General features: G+C 64.3%; 2 protein-coding genes across 4 annotated transcripts in view; both read left to right on the forward strand.

Annotated features, from left to right (window-relative positions):
• VAC14 (VAC14 component of PIKFYVE complex) overlaps positions 1-3,502 on the forward strand; it is a 72,670-nt gene extending 69,168 nt beyond the window's left edge. Inside the window, exon 19 of the mRNA XM_063334139.1 lies at positions 683-3,502. Within this exon, the coding sequence (XP_063190209.1) occupies positions 683-845 (163 nt within the window). The 3' untranslated portion in view covers positions 846-3,502. The remainder of the gene's footprint in view (positions 1-682) is intronic.
• A 393-nt stretch (positions 3,503-3,895) lies between these two features.
• On the forward strand, positions 3,896-16,446 carry MTSS2 (MTSS I-BAR domain containing 2). 3 transcript variants are annotated; one of them, XM_063334143.1, is made up of 14 exons: positions 3,896-4,054; positions 7,915-7,976; positions 8,094-8,167; positions 10,104-10,188; positions 10,375-10,466; positions 10,569-10,643; positions 11,433-11,590; positions 11,698-11,805; positions 11,894-11,991; positions 12,567-12,693; positions 13,554-13,628; positions 13,890-14,066; positions 14,165-14,330; positions 15,281-16,446. In XM_063334143.1, exons 1-14 carry the CDS (start codon positions 3,986-3,988, stop codon positions 16,051-16,053), a joined length of 2,139 nt encoding a protein of 712 aa, XP_063190213.1. In that variant the 5' UTR covers positions 3,896-3,985; the 3' UTR covers positions 16,054-16,446. The 3 variants fall into 3 exon arrangements, with proteins under 3 accessions (XP_063190213.1, XP_063190212.1, XP_063190211.1); XM_063334142.1 differs by having other exon boundaries at positions 12,486-12,693; positions 15,281-16,443; XM_063334141.1 differs by having other exon boundaries at positions 3,897-4,054; positions 12,483-12,693; positions 15,281-16,440.
• The last annotated feature ends 1,976 nt before the right edge of the window (positions 16,447-18,422 follow it).

The raw sequence follows: 18,422 nt of genomic DNA on the forward strand, positions 1-18,422 counted from the left end.
GCCCCCCCCCACCCCCGACTCCTCCTTCCCCTGGCTGGGGGGATGCCGGGGCCTGGAGAGCCGCCTGCCATCCTCCCATGGGCTCCCCCATGTCCCCTTGACGGGTGTCCCGTGGCTGGTCCCCCTCCTCCATCTCATGGGGATGGCGCTGGGGGATGAGCATCCGTGGCTGGAGCCCCCCCCCCCGGGGAGCCCCCAAATGGGGCTGTCCCCACTGCCACCCAGCCCTCCTGCGTGTCACAGCACGTGGCTGGTTTTTTAACTCCATCATCAAACCAGGCAGGGAAACTGAGGCACGGCTCGCTGCTTTTGGGCTGGAATGGGTTGGGATGGGGTCTGGCGGGGGGGGGGGTCGTCACCATCTGTGTCGGAGGGGTTAAACCTCCCCCCTAGGGGGGCCAAGGAGGCTGAGGCAGGTGTCCCTTGTCGCCTCCGTCTTCCCCCAGGTCTTCTTGCGCTCCGTCTCATGGCTTTTTGGGGGGAGAGAAATGGGTCTTTGGGGGTGTTTAATGGGTCTTTGAGGGTGTTTAATGGGTCTTTGGGGTGTTCAATGGGTCTTTGGGCATGTTTAATGGGGCACCAGCATCACTTTGGGGGCCGCCTGTGGTGGATGCCCGGGATACTGGCATTTCCTGCCCTCACTCTCTGCTCTGTGTGTCCCCCCCCTCCACCACCCCCGCAGGGACAACACCAAGCCAAGCGCCAGCTTCAAGAGGGCGTCAGCCTCCAACATCGACTACACGGAGCTGCTGCAGCACTTTGAGAAGGTCCAAAACAAGCACCTGGAAGCCCGGCACCAGCGAGCCGGGAGGGCAGAGCAGCTGGACCGGCGGGTGGTCCTCTGAGCATCTCCCCCCCACCCCCGGTGGCGTGCACGGTTGCTGGGGCAGGGACCAGGGGACGTGGACCAGGGGACGGGGACACCGGTTGGTGGCCGCCGGAGGATGCTGCCGGTGGGTTTCATGGCAGAAGGGAGATGGGCGAGCGCTTGGCACGGGGCCGGTTCTCCTCCCCGCCGTGCGTGTGGATGGCGGGGGACCCCCAGGCTGTGCCCGTGGGCAACGTGGGGAGAGGGTTGCAGGAGGAGAGGGCCGGGATGGGGAGGTGGGGGAGGAAAGCGCTTCGTCTTCTCTTGCAACAGGGTGAGGAAACTCCCCTTTTGCTTTGCTAATGCCTTCCCCGTGACTGTCAGCTGAGCGCCCAGCCTCCTGCCAGCCAGACCGGAGGGGAAGGGAAGACGGGAGCAACCCCTGGCCTCCCGCCCTGGAAAAAACAAGGATGCGGGACCGCCGGCTGCCTCTTGCCACCCCAGCTTCCACCCCCGGAGGCTGCCGGCAGCGTCTCGCCCGGGGACTCGCGCTCCTCGTGCGCGGCACTCAGCCCCCTCCCAGCATCCACGCACCCTCTCTGAGCCCCCAGCTTTTGGCACAGGGGGACATGGGGGGGCAGCAGACACTCCCAAGCCCCACACTCAATTCTTTGTTCCTCCGTTAAGCTCCCCACGATAAAATAAACGAGCGATGCAGAGCAGCCCATTCCTGGTAGCTGGGCTCCCCATCCTCATGGATCCGGCCCCGAAGGGGAGCCAAAAACACTCCGGGGGGATGGCGTTGGAGCATCTTGCTCGCCCCCGAGCCCCGGGTTGGCCCAGCCCTGCCACGTTGGCTCGCCGGCCAGCAGGGCTTCTCCGCCTGCTCCTCTTCCCAGCAGGGGGAATAAAAAAAAAAAAAAACCCCACCGCCAAAAATTCTTCCAGGCCACGGTCACGAAACCGCGGCGTGGTGACAGGCATTTTCCTGGCCCCTGCGCAGCCGCCAGCGCTGCCTTTGCCCCCGGCACCCAGGGACCGTCACCGCCGGCGTGTCGCAGGGGGGGTCCGTTGCATCCCCGGCGCTTTTCAAGCCCTCACCTGATCCCGGGGAAAAGCGGACTTTGGAGGAATTTCTGGAGTTTTTATGGCTCCTGGCCTGTTTACAGCGGAGCCGGGCTCTGGCAGCGGGTTCCCCCAACAGCCCCGCACCGGCGCTGCTTTGGCCGGGATAAAGACATTCCTGTCATTCCCGGGAAAGGGCTTTCCAAACCCGGTCACGGCGGGTTAATTTTAACAGCCAACCCTTTAGGATGGGCGAGCGGTGGCTTCCCCGGCCCACCAACTGCTCAGGGTGCTGGGGGGGTGTCCCTGTTCCCTGTCCCCAACCCGCTGATGGGACATGGCCGACATGGGCCGGGGCTGCTGCCGGTTCCAGGGCTCTGCCCATCGCTCCTGGCGGGATCGCTGCCTCTTTCCATGCCAAAGGGACGGGGTTTATGGCGAGAAATTCCAGCCGGCTGCCGAAGCGCCGAGCCATAATCGTTTCCTTATGGGTGGCTCTTGACCAGCACCAGGCAGTGCTGCCGGGCTATCGGGGATCGGGGCAGCTTTTCTGGCTGTTTTCTGGGAATAGTCAGCTCCAGCTGAGCCCCGGGGCCCCGACCGAGCATCGTTTCACCTTCAGGTGCAGCGAGGTGTGTCAGGCCTCAGCCTGGACCACTCAGATTTCCAGATGGCGACGGGGAAGGCCTCATTTGCTGGAAGACCGTGTGTTTCCCGTGGCTCTCTGAGAGCCCTAAGATATTTCAGAGCTGCCGTATAATTGCCCCAGAGGGCGTTAAACTTCAGCCTGCGCCGAGGCGATGCCCCGCAACACACCTCAGTGTGCGCCTTCCCCAGGTGAGGAAGGCAGTGGCGGTCAAACAGCCCTTGGAGAGAGACTGAACCGAGCCCTGGCCTGGAGGCAGCATCCCCCCAGCACCTCCAGGGCTCTGGGGGCTGCCCCTGAGCATCCCAGTGCAATCCCGCTGCTGCCCAGCATCCCCGAGCGCACGCCGGGGCTCCCCACCCCGCACCCCAAGAGCATCCTCTGGGGGTCCCCTGCTGCCCTGTGAGCTAACCCTTGGGGCTGCCCCCAGCATCCTCAAGCACCCCTCAGGGCTCCCCACCCAAGAGCATCCTTTGGGGGTCCTCTGCTGCCCTGTGAGCAAACCTCGGGGCTCCCCCCACCAGTGGGGCTGCCCCCCAGTCCCAGCATCCCAAGCACCACTCGGGGCTCCCCACCCAACACCCCAAGAGCATCTTTTGGGGTTCTTCCAGGGCTCTCTGAGCTAACCCCGGCGCTGCCCCCACCAGCAGGGCTGCCCCCCAGTCCCAAGCATCCCTTGGAGGTCCGCACCCAGCACCCCAAGAGCATCCTTTGGGGTCTCTCCAGGGCTCTGTGAGCAAATCCCTGTGCTGCCCCCCAGCACCCCTCGGGGGTCCCCACCCAGCACCCCAAGAGCATCCTTTTGGGTTCCTCCACTGCCCTGCGAGCTAACCCCGGGGGCTACCCACCCCCCCAGCGGCGTTTCCCCCCAGTGCCGGCACCCCCAAGCACCGCTCGGGGCTCCCTCCGTTGCACGCCTGGGGCTCCCGGAGCTCCTCCCTGCCCCCCCACAGCAGCTCCCGGAGCATCCCCGCCTCCCGCCCCCGGCCCTGCCCCGGCTCCGGCCACCCCAGCGCATCCTCCGGTTGCCCGCTAATGCCCCCCCAGTCCCCCCTCCCCATCTCCGCCCCCCCCCCCCCCCCGCCAGCGTCGGGCGGCGCATGTGCCGCGCAGCCCCCGCCCCGCTCCCGCCCCCGCCGCCGCCCCGGGGGCCGCCGCTGCCCTCGCCCCACTCCGCGCCCCGCGCACCCTTCCGGCGCCCCGCTCCGCTGGCCCCGGGGGTCGGGGTGGGGGGGGCGGCGGGTCCGCTCAAGCCCCGCGGGTTGTGGTTGGGGGGTGGTTGGTGGTCGGGGGCGGGGGGGGGGGGGGAGCGATGCGCCGCGCCGCGCCCCGCCCGGCCCCCCCGCCGCTCCGCCGCCCCGCCGCCGCCCGGGCGCCGCCCGCCCCCCGCCGCCGCTGAGCCTGGCCCGCCGCCGCCGCGGCCTCCCCCGGCGGCGCCGCCCGCCCCGGGCTGCCGCAGCGCCGCGATGGAGACGGCGGAGAAGGAGTGCGGAGCCCTCGGCGGCCTCTTCCAAGCCATCATCAACGACATGAAGGTAGGGATCCCCTCCCGCAACTCCTCTCCCCGCTTCCCGTTCCGCCGCCGTGACAGCGCTACACCCCCCCACCCCCCCCGGCCCCGTACCCGCACACCGGGAAGGCTCCGCTGCGGGCACTGGGGGGGGGGGGGGGGGTGGGGAGCGGGGCTCCCGCATCAGCCCCGCGGCGGGGAGCGGGGCTCGGCTGGGCAGCCCCCAGCTGGGGATCGCGGCCCCACTTCGGGTATCGGAGCCCCACATGAGCCCCGTGTCGGGTAACGGAGCCCCGCATGAGCCCCACCTCGGGTGTCAGAGACCCACATCAGCCCCACGTCGGGTATCAGACCCCCCCCCCCCATCAGCCCCACTTTGGGTATCTGAGCCCCACCTCGGGTATCACAGCCCCACATCAAGCATCAGAGCCCAGCGCTGGGTGCCAGAGCCCCACATCAACCCCATATTGGGCATCGGGGTGGGTGGGGGGGGCTACTTTGGGCATCGGACCCCATACTGGGGGTCACAGACCCATATCATCCCTACATCCATCACCCGGTACCAGAGCCCCATGTCGGGTATTGCAACCCCATATCAGCCCTGTAGCCATCACCAGGCACCGGAGCCCCATATTGGGTATCGGAGCCCCATATCAGCCCCATATCTGTCACCAGGTATCAGAGCCCCATATCACCCCTGTATCTGTCACTGGGTATCGGAGCCCCATGTTGGGTACCAAAGCCCCATATCAGCCCCCCCGTATCCATCACCGGGTACCGGAGCCCCACATCGGGTACCACCGACTGGGCATCGTTGCCTCATATCGGGTACCGCTGGCCCCTCATCGGGCATCGCTGGCCATTTGGGGCATCCCGTTGCCCCCGCCCCGCCACCCTCCACTCCCCGGCTGGGATTTCTGCCGGACCCGCTTGGGTCTGCACCAAATGGAACAAAAAGGTTCCCCCACGGCTCCTCCATCCCATTTGCCAGCCCGGGGAGGGGACGTCACCTCCACCCTCCCTAGAAGCGGGATGGGGCCATGGTTAAAAGGGAAAAAAAAAAAAAAAAAAGCCTTTTTTTTTTTTGTTTGTTTTCATTTAAAAAGAAAAAAAAAATTAAAAATGCCGGAGGGCATTTTTGCCTGGGGGCTGAGCGGGGAGGAGGGGACCAGCCGGGTTTCTTCATCTCGGGGAGCTGGGCGGGGGGGGGAGCTGAAATTCCCACTGCCGGCCCCCGGCGTTGGGGTTTAGCCTCAGTCATTTTCGGGAGGCAAAAGCTCTCTTCCTCCTCCTCCTCTTCCTCTCTTCTTGCTGCAGCTCAGTCCAGACAATGCTGTCATTGCCAAAGCAGGGGAGTGGGGGGGGGGTAAAAAAAAAAAAAAAATAATAAAAGCCTTGCTGAGCAGGAGATTAACCCCTTCCAGGGGCAGCGGAGGCTCCGCGGGGCCGGATTTTGGCCGGGGACTGGGAGAAAAGCCCTCGAGGGAGACAATCCGGCTCTCCCCGGGGCAGCGGGGGCCAGGGCTGGCGGGGAAGGGTGACCAGCCCCCCCCTCCCAAGACGCCTTCACCCCAGCCACTGGCAGCCCAGCTGAGCCCCACACGCCCCGGGGGGAGGCGGGGGCAGCCTGTGCCTCAGTTTCCCCACTCTCCCACTGAGCGGAGGGGGGTGAGCCAGCCCGGAGCTGTCACCACTCCCCGCCCCAGCGCGGCCACCCAGCAGCGTCCCCGGCCCCATCAGGACGTGGTTGGGCCAGGAGCCCCTCAGCGTGGCGTCGCGCCCCAGCATACCAGGCCGGATTCATTTTCACGCCATTTGTAGGTGGGAAAGATGAGAAAAATAATCAGAAAGAAAAAAAAAAAAAAAAAAGAAGAAAAAAGCCACGCTCAGCTCATACCCTGTGCCGGCTCGGCCCCCGGTGGCCCCTAAGGGTGCATTGTCCCTGTCCCCATCTCCCAGCCACGCGGGTGTCCCCAGAGGAGGGACGGGGAAAAATAGTCCCCTGCCCGCAGAGCTGATGGTGTTCGATGGCAGCCATGTGCGTAGGGCCCTGTGGCCGGGACCCCTACGCTGGCCACGGACACAAAGGGACCTTATTTCAGTGGCGGGTGGCTTTTCGGCACCCCTGGGCCTCTGCTGGGGGAGACTCAGGCAGCGAAGCCTGGCAGATGTCCCCAAGCTGGCGGAGGCGTCCCCCCGCCGGCTTCGTTCTTCTTGCCTCTCTGCCAGCGTGCTCGGCGTCCCTGGGTGACCTTGGCATGTCCTTGTCCCTGTTGTCCTCGTCCCCATCCTCCTCCCGCCCGGCATCGCGGAGGGCTGTGGGCATTGTGGCATGTCCCCTCGTCTGGGGGGAGCCTCCGCTCACCCTTCCCGGGGTGGCTGGAGGAAGGTGGCCCTGGGCTGGTGGCCCTGCCCTCCGGCAATGACAGTCCCCAGGAACTCGTGGCCCGGAGCCAGGGCACTGCCACAAGTGGCACGTGAAGTGACATCCTCAGACCCCTTCTTTGCTGGCTCACGAGGAAACTGGGGCTTTCGTGGTCCCCAAAAAACCAACATGGGACTAGTCCCGTGCCCCCAGAGGTGCCACCAAGCCGGGCTCATGGAGATGTGCGGTGACCCATGTACTGCCCATGTCCCAGCCTGGTGGCCACCCCCAGGGGGGGTTTGCGAACTCACAGCACTGCCATCAGATGGTGGCACCAGGGTGGCCTTGCCAGGAGGATAGCACTGGGACTGGCCTCGCCGGGATGGCAGCACCAGCATGGCCTTGCCGCCATGGTGACACCAGGACTGGCCTCTCTCGTATGGCTTTGCTGGTATGGTGGCACTGGGACCAGCCTCACCGAGATGGCCTCGTCGAGATGGTGGCACCAGGACTGGCTGTGCCAGGCGGGCACTGGGATGGCCTCGCCGAGACGGTGCCAGGATTAACCTCACCAGTACAACACTGACCGGCCTCACTGGGATTGTGGCACTGGGATGGCCTCACCGGGTGGTGACACCAGGATTAGCCTTGCTGGGATGGCACTGGAACTGGCATTACTGGGATTGGCCTCGCCGGGATGGCACCAGGATGGTCTTACTGGGACTCCCAAGACTGGATCTCCGAGACGCCCCTTGGATTGGCCTCACTGGGACAGCACTGGGATGGCCTCGTGGGGATGGTGGCACCGGGACAGCACTGGGATGGCCTCGCCGTGAGGGCACTGGGACTGGTCTTGCTTGGGATGGCGTCAGGATGGCCTGGCCAGGATGGCACCAGGGCTTGGCCTCATTGGGACAGCACTGCGGTGGCCTTCCCAGGACCTGTGACCCGTCCGTGTCCCCACGCAACCACCCCATTCGGGACTGGGGGGACCCTAGACCTCCCCTCCTGCCCCGTTGGTCCTTGGGAGAGCAGGGGGCTACCGGGGCTACCCGCTGTGGGGCTGGAGCCCTCCACCATAGTGGTTTTGGCCATCTCTGCTGGTTTGGCCATTGCTGCTGTGGGGGGAGGCCACGGGCGCTGAGGGGCTCTGCTGGCCGGGGGCTCGGGGCTTGCCTGTGCACCACCGCCTTTCCTCCCCTCAAATTTCCAAACCCGTAAGCTGCCTTCATCCCTTTGAGGAAGAAGAGGAAGAGGATGAGATCAGCCCGGATCCTGAGGTCTCCGTGGTCTACCGTGTTGCATGGCCAAACTGGGAAAAAAAAAAAAAACCAAAAACGTGAGGGGGAAAGGGTTGTGCTCAGTTTTTGTTAGCCATCGGAGAAGCCACACCTGGCCAGGCACGGCCACCGAGCTGCCCCGTCTCTCCCTAACGGTGAAGGAGGGGTCTGCCCTGCCCGGGGAGGGGGCGCAGGGGGGTGAGGGGCTCCGGCTGTCACTGTCCCCTTCCTTCCTTGCAGAGCTCCTACCCCATCTGGGAGGACTTCAACTCGAAGGCCACCAAGCTGCACTCCCAGCTCAGGTGAGTGGCCAGTGGTGGGGGGGGGACACACACAGGGGACCCCCCCACTGCTCCCCGTGGGCACATCCTGGGGTGCCCAGCGCCCGCTGAGCTCCCCCCTTGCTCTCTCTGCCGCAGGACCACGGTGCTGGCCGCAGTCGCCTTCCTGGATGCCTTCCAGAAAGTGGCCGACATGGCCACCAACACCCGAGGTAGGGTCCTCCCCACCCAGGAGGTGGGTGTCCCCAGGCTCGGCCGGGCAGGGGGACGGCTAACGAGTGTCCCCTGCGGGGTTGTCCCCCTGCCCCAGGTGGCTGGGGTTGGGCTTCAAGGGGTAGGGGTGGGCACCTCCACCGTCCGTGGAGACGTGTCCAACCTGTCCCTGCTCCGAGGTGGGGCATCCCCTGGGAAGCAGGGCTGGAAAGACGGGGTGCAGCTGAGGCTGGGGAGTGGGTAAGGTGGGCACCCACGTGGGTGCTGCTCCTCGCCGCCCACGGGTGCTTAGCTGGCCATCTTCTGGTGGGGCTGGCTTGCTTGCGGGGAGATTCGGTGGCGGTCCCCTGCACCCATCTCTGCCCCCACCGGTGTGGGGCCGAGCTGCCCTCCCGCTGTCCCTTGTCCCCTGCACCCACCTGGGAGGTGCCCGAGGGGGTCCAGGGATGGGGAATTGAATGGAGGGAGAAGACGCAGGAGCCCCCGCTCGGCTGCTTGGGGGGCAAACCCTGACCCACAATGTGAAGAGCGGAGGCCGCGGGTGGTGTGTGTCCCCCCCGCCCCCCCGCAATGCTGATATGGGGTGGGGGGCGACCGCACCCCCGGCCCCTCTCCGGGTGCCCGCTGGTGGCGAGGAGCCGCTTCCCACCGCTCGGCTTCTGCCAAGCAGATGGTCCCGGGCTGGTTTGCAGACTGGCGGCATCCAGGCCATCTGGAGCTGCGCGGGGAGGAGGAGGAGGAGGAGGAGGAGGAGGAGGAGGAGGAGGAGGAGGAGGCGGAGGCAGCAGCTTGAGCCAGGATCAGCTTTGCCTCCAAACCCACTGGCCCACTGCACCCGGGGGCGGGGGGGGACACACTGAGGACAGCTGGTGACCGGCGCCACAGGAGTTAGCATCACGGGCTGATGGCACCGCTGGGTGGTGGCATTTTGGGGACGCCCCTGGACATCCCTGCTTTTTTTGGAGGGGGTGGGTGCAGAATTGGGAGGCAGAGCAGCAGCGTGGGGAAACTGAGGCAGGGCGGGGGGGCAGGGGAGCTGGCTGGCGGCCTCGCACGTGGCGCGTGAGCGCGTGGGGAATCGGATTAGGAGCAGCAGGAGCCGGGATAAGAGCATTAGGAGTGGGATTAGGAGACTACCCCGGCACAGGAGAAGGCCCTCGGCCCACAGGCTCCCCCATTTCCACAGTGCTGGGGGGCTGGGGGGTGCCCAAAACTCCTGAAAAGGGTGGGAGGTGTCTCTGGAGGTTTTTCGGGGGGGGGGGGAGAAAAATGCAGAATTATCACTCCCTAGTCAGCACCCGGAGATTTTGGATTGCTGCTTTTCCTGGGATTTGCCAGCAGCACTGCCACCATGTGGCCATCCTTAGGCTTCAGAGTGAACAGGAGTTTCACCAAAAAGGCACGCTGCTGCTTTCCCTTGCTGGCAAATTTTTCCCCCGGGGAGCTCTGACTCCCTATTTATCCATCGGGATCGGGATTGGGATTGTGCCTGGAGGTGAGGGACGCAGCCAGCTGCCTGGCAGGGGGCTGGGGAGGAAAACCAGTCCCGGAGCCGTTTGCTCCCAGCCGGCCGGTTTCTCGGTCGGTGCCTGGCGGGCTGCGCGATACCTCGCCCCCTCCCTCCCGTCATCCCCCCAGTACCAGATTTGAGACAAACTGGGGAAAACCAGAAGTGGGGTTTCATTTCGAAGCCAGGGGAAGGGATATTTAGTGCTTTATTTATTAGTTGATTTATTTATTTAGTCGATTTATGGGGGGAAAATGAAGAGAGACATCCCTGACCCAAAGCATCTCCAAAGCCCAGCGCATCCCAGCGTTGCTCGTCCCCGCTGCGAGCCAGCCTGGTCCCAGGATAAAAACTGGGCCGGCACTGGTGTGGGGGTGTCCCCTGCCCCTCGTCAGCGGTGTTTTGCTCCCCCCCCACCACCCCGACAGGTGCCACAAGGGACATTGGCTCCGCGCTGACCCGCATGTGCATGCGGCACCGCAGCATCGAGGCCAAGCTCCGGCAGTTCACCAAGTAAGCGTGCCAGGGGCACCAGCGACACGAGTTGGCCGGGCTCAGCCCTTCTTCTCTGAAGAAGGAGATGCTGGATGTCGGCTGGGCCTGGGGTGAGGGGGCACGGGTCGTTGTCCGTGTCCCCCCCCACCCCCGCCATCTCCGGCGCTCTCCCATGGTCTCTGCCTCCCTCTCTCCCCGCTCCAGCGCCCTCATGGAGAGCCTGATAAACCCTTTGCAGGACAGGATTGAGGACTGGAAGAAAACTGCTAACCAGCTGGACAAGGACCACGCGAAAGGTACTGGTGGGACGGGACAGATCCGTGCTGGGGGCGTGGAGGGGGTGCTGCGCCGGTCAGTGTCGGGGGGGGTCCCCTCTGACACCACTTCTGTACCCCCAGAGTACAAGCGAGCCCGCCACGAGATCAAGAAAAAATCCTCCGACACCCTCAAGCTCCAGAAAAAGGCTCGTAAAGGTGAGGGGGGGGTGTCTTCTGGGAGGGGAAGGGGGGGGTTACCCCTGCCAGCTATCCCCACCCCGTGACACCCCTGGACGGGGCACACCCCGGCTGCTTCCCGGGGATGGTGGGCACCAGGGGGGTATCCCGCTGCCCCCGCCCCCCTGCAGAAAGGGGGGGGTGCTGGCACGGCTCCGGGGGGGTGGCGGGGAGGCGGGGGCGCGCGCCCTGGCCCTCGGCCTCTTTTCACACGTTTTCTCTGTCTCCTTCTCTCTTCCCTCCCCTCCACATCCTTCCTGTAGAGCTGCTTGGTAAGTGAACCGCTGCCCCCTCCCCGCCCCCCCCCCCCCCAGCCCCTTCTCTGCTTCCTCATCTGCTGCCCCCCCCCCAAGTCTCCCCGGGGCCGGGGACACCTCCATCCATCCATCTGTCTGTCTGTCCGTCCATCTGCTCCCTGTGCCCGCCCCCCCCCCCCCCAGCTTTTACCTTTAGCTTACATCCCGCATCCCGGGGTGATGCCAGCCCCGGGGGGGGGTGTCCCCTGGTCCCAAGCACCAGGGATGGGGACAGGGCGGCAGAGGAGGCCCCTCCCCCTCATCCCCGCACCCCCAGGGCTGCCGCAGGGTGAGGATGCTCCTGGGATACGGGCACGGGGGTGGGACCCCGTGGTACTCGCTGGGACGTGAGGATGGGGTGATGTCTCCCAGATGGGTGGCTCCTGGCTTAGCCATGGGACCCCCCGCAGCAGATTTTGGGGGGGGGGGGGATATGGGGGGAGCCTGGCGCTGATGGTACCCCGTCTCGCAGGGAAGGGGGACCTGCAGCCCCAGCTGGACAACGCGCTGCAGGACGTCAACGACATGTACCTGCTGCTGGAGGAGACGGAGAAGCAGGCGGTCCGCAAAGCCCTCATCGAGGAGCGGGGTCGCTTCTGCACCTTCATCACCTTCCTGCAGCCCGTGGTGGTGAGCGCCGGGGGCTGGCATGGTGCGGGGGGGGGCGGTTTGGGGGGTGGGGGTCGCTGCTGCCCCATGGGGTGCTGATGCTCCCCCCCCACCTTGTCTGGCCGCAGAATGGGGAGCTCACCATGCTGGGGGAGATCACTCACCTGCAGGGCATCATCGAGGACCTGGTGGTGCTCACCGCCGAGCCCCACAAGCTGCCCCCCGCCAGTGAGCAGGTCAGTGCAGGGGACGGGGACGGAGGGGGGGGTGGTAGGGAAGGGTGGGGAGCACCTTTGGGGGGCCTAAACCCCATCCTTTCTGTAGGTGATCAAGGACCTGAAGGGCTCCGACTACAGCTGGTCCTACCAGACCCCCCCGTCCTCGCCCAGCAGCTCCAGCTCCCGCAAGTCCAGCATGTGCAGGTATGGTGGGGTGGGCTCGCTGCCGGGAAATCCAGCCCCTCTTCATTAACCCCGGGGTGGGGGGGGGGCGGGTAATGATGCTTACGGCCCTTGGGCATGCTCACGAGGTGCATGTCAGCCTCCATGTGTCCGTACGGCCAACTGGTCCCCAGTAACGTGGAGGAACTGGTCTTGGCACGCTGGGATGGGTGTGGGGTCGGGGCTGGTGGACCTATGGGTGCCTGGCACATGCCCCGTCCTCCAGTTTTGGGCACAATGGGAGGGTTTGGGGCAAACATGTCCCCTTAGCCATGGGCCCCAGCCTGTTCCCTGAGAGTGGGGGACCCCGGAAGGGAAAGGGGTGGACCCTGTGCCTTAGTTTCCCCAGGCTGGGGTGTGGGGCAGGGTGCTGGGACCCTCACCGCCTCCGAACCTCCGTCTTAAACTCTCTTTTCCTTCCTATGTCGTCCCTGCCGGCGTGTCCCTGTCCCCTCCCCCCGGCGCCCCCCCAGCAGCGTTAGCAGTGCCAAGGGTGGCGTGGCGTGGCCCGGCGGGGCTCAGACCTGCTCACCCAGTTCCACCTATCGCTACCGCAGCCTGGCGCAGCCCCCCGCCGCCGCCACCCGCCTCTCCAGCGTCTCCTCCCACGACTCTGGCTTCATCTCCCAGGACGCCGCTTACTCCAAACCACCTTCCCCCATGCCCTCCGACATCACTAGCCAGGTATAGTGGGGGGGGGAGGGGGGCAACGCCACTGCATCCCCTCCGTGCCTCAGTTTTCCCCTTCTGTAGAATGGGTGGGTGCTGCTGGGTGCAACACTAAGGGGCCGGTGTAGAGGTGATGGGAACCCCCCCGCCCCCGCTCAAGGTGTGTTTCCAGCTGCATTGGCATCACAGGAGATAAATAATGGGAATACTGGGGGAAGCCAGCCCTGGCCACAGTCCAGATAAACCCCATCTGTGACCCCCCCCCCGAGGGATAGGGCACAGGTATCCCCCCTCACCATGCTGGGGGAATGCGGTATTTCCCAATCACCCCAGCCCCGTAACACCCAGTTTGTACCAGTCCCCCGGTAGGCATCGTGGAGCAAAGCTTCCCCGTCGTCCTGCATCCTTCCCCGTGCCGAGGATGCTCTGGGATGCCCCCCTGCCCCGTCAGCCCGCGGGAGGTGCCGATGCCTCGTGCTGCCTGTGCCACCGGGCTGCCTGGCACTGCCAGCACCGGGGTTGGCACGTCCAACGCTAACCCGACATTGCCAAACCCAGCGCTGCTGATGGTGGCGAGAGCCCCCGGGGGTCCCTCCGGCTTGTGGGGACCGTCCCCGCTCCCCAGGCTGGCTGTTGGCTCGGCGGGGGCTTGGGGTTGGGGTTGAGCATCCCGGCTTCCCCCAGCCGGCATCTCCCCGGCTCTGCAGCCCCTCCCTGCTGCCGGGTCGGATCCTGCTCCTCTTCCCGCATCTGCTGGGGGCCTGGGTTGGCCGGGGAAGCCATGACCGATGCTTTAACCGGGGGTCACGGCTGTGCTTTGCTAATGGCCTCTTCTCTCCCCCTCCGCCTCACCGCTTGGCCTCCCGGCACGGCAGAAATCCTCCAGCTCGGCGTCCTCGGAGGCCTCGGAGACCTGCCAGTCGGTTAGCGAGTGCAGCTCCCCCACCTCGGTTAGTCCTTGCTCCGGTGCCCCCCGCACTGTCCCCCATCCCCCCGGGGTTGCATTTTCACACCTGGGCCCCCACCACCACCACCACCTTGTGGGGTTCAGCCCCCAGACCCCCTCATCCCATCCCACCCCATGGCGGGGCAGAGCATCCCGGGCGGCACCCATGGCTCGGCGACAGGGGGACGCTGGTGCCTGTCCCCTCCCGCCCTGCCCCGCTTTCGGCTCCTGGCCCCGGTGTCACCCCATGCCTTGCCCCTTGCAGGACTGGTCCAAGGCCAGCCCCTATGACCAGCCGGTGGTCCCCACCCTGCAGCGGCGCAAGGACCGCGTGGAGCACCTGCGGGAAGCCGAGATGGGCTCGCCTGCCGGCGGGTACCCAGCCATCGGCGGCGAGGATGCTCCCAGGCCCCGCATGTCACCCGCCACCATTGCCGCCAAGGTACCGGCTCCGTCAGGGCGAGCGCAGTGGTGGTGGGCTTTCGGGGGGCTCCCAAGAGAGGAAGCAGGGTGCTGACGGTGTCCCCTGCACCCCCACAGCATGGGGAGGAGGTGTCCCCCGCCGCCAGCGACCTGGCCATGGTCTTGACCCGGGGGCTGAGCCTGGAGCACCAGAAGAGCAGCCGGGACTCGTTGCAGTACTCCAGCGGCTACAGCACGCAGACCACCACCCCCTCCTGCTCCGAGGACACCATCCCTTCCCAAGGTACCTCCCCCACGGCAGCAAAGGGCACCCGGGGCCACCCGAAATGGCACACGGAGAAGGGAAGGGAACAGCAGAGGCTTTGGTGGTCCTGGGGCACATCTGTGCACGCTGGGCATCAGTAGCATCGCGTAGGGGCTGGTGGGATGAGGATTTAATGCATGTTGGAGGTTTGGTGTGCGGCACAAGCATCGTGCCAACATGGTAACCATGAGGTTTCCTGGTTAGTTGGGTGTTAGTTGGGTCTTGATGGCTACGGTTGTGCCGGGCAGTGCAATAGCAGGTAGCACCATTGGTTTGCGGGGACGTGTTTGTGCACAGTGGTTGGGTACAGGGCAGAGATGGTGGCAGATGGTCGGTGGTGGCAGCAGAGATGGTGGTTGGAGGTCGAGTAACCACAGGGACAGGCGTGTTGTGCCGTGATTGTGTTGGCACGGTGATGGCTGAGCCGGTTGTGAGCACGTGATGGTGACGGTGGAGGTTGGCTGTGATCATGTTGTGATGGCACTGGTTGGGGTGGTTGTGATGGTGATGGTTGGGTTCGTGGTTGCCTTGTGGTGGTGATGGTTGGGTTTGATTGTGGTTGCCTTGAGATGGCGATGGTTGGGTTTGATTGTGGTCGCCTTGTGATGGTGATGGTTGGGTTTGTGGTTGCCTTGAGATGGTGATGGTTGGGTTTGATTGTGGTTGCCTTGTGACGGTGATGGTTGGGCACCTCAAGTTGCCTTGAGGTGGTGGCGAAGGTTGGGCTTGACAGTGAGCATGTTGTGCCAGCAATGGTTGGGGCCAGCTGGGATTGTGTTGCAATGGTGGCAACTGAGTTTGGTTGTGGTTGCGCTGTGACGGTGGTAGTTGGGTGTGGCCGCGATTGCGTTGTGAAGTTGGTGGTTGGGCTTGGCAGTGCCAGCTGTGACACCTGCCCAGCCCTGCTGACCGTGCTGCCCCCTCCCCAGGGTCTGACTACGACTGCTATTCGGTGAACGGCGATGTGGAGTGCGACCCCCAGAGCGACTTCGACAAGTCCTCCACTATCCCACGCAACAGCAACATCGCCCAGAACTACCGGCGGATGATCCAGACCAAACGTCCTGCCTCCACCGCCGGGCTGCCCACCGGCACCAACCTCCCGGCCGGCACCACCCCGGGGGTGGCCACCATCCGCCGCACGCCCTCCACCAAACCCTCAGTCCGCCGTACCCTCTCCAACGCCGGCCCCATCCCCATCCGACCCCCCATCGTCCCCGTCAAGACCCCCACCGTCCCCGACTCCCCCGGCTACGCCGGCCCCACGCGAGTGGGCAGCGAAGAGTGTGTCTTCTACGTCGACGACGCCTCGCCGAACCCCCTGGATTTTGCCAAAGCTTCGCCCAAGCGGCTGAGCCTTCCCAACACTGCCTGGGGCGGCGGGGCCATGGAGATCTCCGTCTACCCTGGGGCCGGCCAGCACCTCTCCGCCGAGGAAGAGGAGGACCAACAGTTGGCCGCCAACCGGCACAGCTTGGTGGAGAAGATCGGCGAGCTGGTGGCCGGTGCCCACGCCCTGGGGGAAGGCCAGTTCCCCTTCCCCACCGCCCTCGCGGGGTCCGGCCCCGGCGAGGAGACCCCCGTGCCCCCCCCGGCAGCCTCCATGGACCCCCCGGCCGAAGACATGCTGGTGGCCATCCGGCGTGGGGTGCGCCTGCGCAGGACCGTCACCAACGACAGGTCGGCCCCGCGGATATCGTGATGACGCCCTGGCCAGCGGGGAAGCGCCCAGCCCGGCCCACGGAACCCCCTCACACACCCCGGGGGCACCCGCTGCGCCTCCCCGGGAGCCCCCCCACCTGCCGGCACCCGCTGCCCCCCCCCGCCTTGCTGCCCCCTGCTTTCAGCTCCTCTGTCTCCTCCATCCCTCCCCTCCCGCCCCTTCCCTTTCCTTATGGCTTTCCTTCACATCTTCTCTCCTGGGCTCCTTTACACCTCTTTTTCTCCTTTTCTCTTCTTTGTATCTTTTTTTGACTCTTTTTCATCTCTCTCTCCTGTCTTTTTTGTCTCTTTTTCGTCTTTTTCATCTCTTTTTTGTTTCTTCTTTTCCTCTTTTTTCCTTTATTCTTCTATTCTTTCCTCTTCTATTTTTCTTCTCTATTCTTTCTCCTCTTTTCCTTTTTTCTTCTTTTCCTCTTCTTCTATTTTTCTTCTCTTTTTCTAGTCTTTTTCCTCTTTTCCTTTTTTCTTCGATTTCCTTCTGTTCTTTTCCTCTTCTTCTTCTATTTTTCTTCTCTTTCCCTATTCTTTTTCTTCTGTTTGTCTTCTCTCCTTTTTCTCTGCTTCTCTTTTTCTTCTCCCCTTTCCTTCTCCTTTTCCTCGCCTCATCCTCTCTTTTTCTTCTTTTCCTCTCCTTTTCTTCTTCTTCTTTCCCCTTTCTTCCTTCTGTTCCTCTTCATCTTTGCTTCTTTTTCCCTTCTTTTTCCCTTCTTTTCCCTTCTTTTCCCTTCTTTTCCCTTCTTTTCCCTTCTTTTCCCTTCTTTTCCCTTCTTTTCCCTTCTTTTTCCCTTCTTTTTCCCTTCTTTTTTTCCTTCTTTTTCCCTTCTTTTTCTTCCCCCATTCTTTTCCGGTTTTTCCTCTTTTTTCCCTTTTACCGTCTGTTTCTCCCTTTTCCTTTTTCCCTCTCTCTTCCCGCCCCCCCCAGACCCTTCCCAGCCGCAGGCGGGTGCCCCCAGCCCCGGCAGGAGGGGACGGGGCCAGCGGGGGCCGTGGCAGGAGCAGCACCAGGAGCAGGGAGGGGGTGACATTCCCGTGCCCCCCCCACACCCCGCTGCCTGCTTGGGGCCAGCGCGGCTCAGCCCCATTCTGGAGGTCCGTAGCAGTGGGGAGGGGGCTGTGGGGGGGGGTGGGGGGAATGTGTGAGACGGCGGGAGGACAATACAGCCCCCTCCAGTGTGGGGGGACACTGGGACACAGCGGCTGAGGATGCCGAACCACCTCTTTGCCCCCACCCCAGCCCCCCCAAACCCCCTCCCTCTCCCTCAGCACCCACCGACCCTGCGCAGGGTCCTGCTGGGGGGGAAGGGGGTGTCCGGGGGACGGGGTGTGGGGGGGTTCACCCACCCACACCCCCCCACACCCCCCCACAAAGCGAAGCAGCTGATTTCTGCCGGCGGCTGGAGGAAAGCACAACCCCCCCCCCTCGCCCCCCCACCCCCGCTGTACATAGCCCCCCCACCCCGCTGTCTGTCGCATCGCAGCCCCCCCCCCCGCCCCCTTTCCCTCCCCCTTTAGGAATAACGATTTAGTTCCCCCCCTCCTCCCCCCTTCTGCCCAGAACCGCTGATGCCAAGTGACAAATGTTTGGGTTTGGGGGACGGGGAGGTGGGGGGGGGTGGGATGGCGGGGGGGGGAAGTGTCTCTTATTTTGTACAGAAAACAAAAATTCCTTGGAAAAGAAAAAAAAAAAAAACCGACCTGTCTTTCGACTGAAGTAACTTTTCTGGTGCTGTTGTTAACTTGGACCTTTATTTTAATTTTTTTTTTTTTTTTTTAATTTATTTCCCTTCCGTGCTCCCGCCTCTGCTGCCACTTCCCCCCACCTCCCCGCCCTCCCCCCCCACCCCCCCCCGGCCCCGCACTGTCCCTCCACCAGGTTTCTTTCTCTTTCTTTCATTCCCTCATTTCTTTTTTTTTTTTTTTTTTTTTTTTGGTGGCAATTCCCCTCTTTCCCACCTGCCCCGCCCCCCCCGCCCGGACCCCCCCGCCCCGATTTCCATAGTCACTGCTACAAGTAACGAATGCACTGTGAAGATTCCAGTATTAATAAAGGTTGTACTGTAATTAATAGCCTCGCCTGCGCTCCTAGGGATGTGCTGGGGGGGGCGGGGGGGGGTCACCCCAATAATAGGGGACAGGTGGGAAGGTCCCGTCACCCCTTTGGGGGTCCCCCATGGCTGGGGCGGGGTGAGACACCCCCATGGTCAAGGTGATGGGTGATCCTTGGGATGCAGAAGAGCATCCCTGCTGGGGGACACCCCCCCCCCCGGGATGCAGACGAGCATCCCCTTGCCCCAGCCCCTCCAGGAGTGGGATGGTGGGGGGGAGTGCAGGCGGTGTGTCGTGTGTCCC

Source organism: Chroicocephalus ridibundus, chromosome 4 (assembly GCF_963924245.1).
Source record: "Chroicocephalus ridibundus chromosome 4, bChrRid1.1, whole genome shotgun sequence".
NCBI classification, from domain to species: Eukaryota; Metazoa; Chordata; class Aves; order Charadriiformes; family Laridae; genus Chroicocephalus; species Chroicocephalus ridibundus.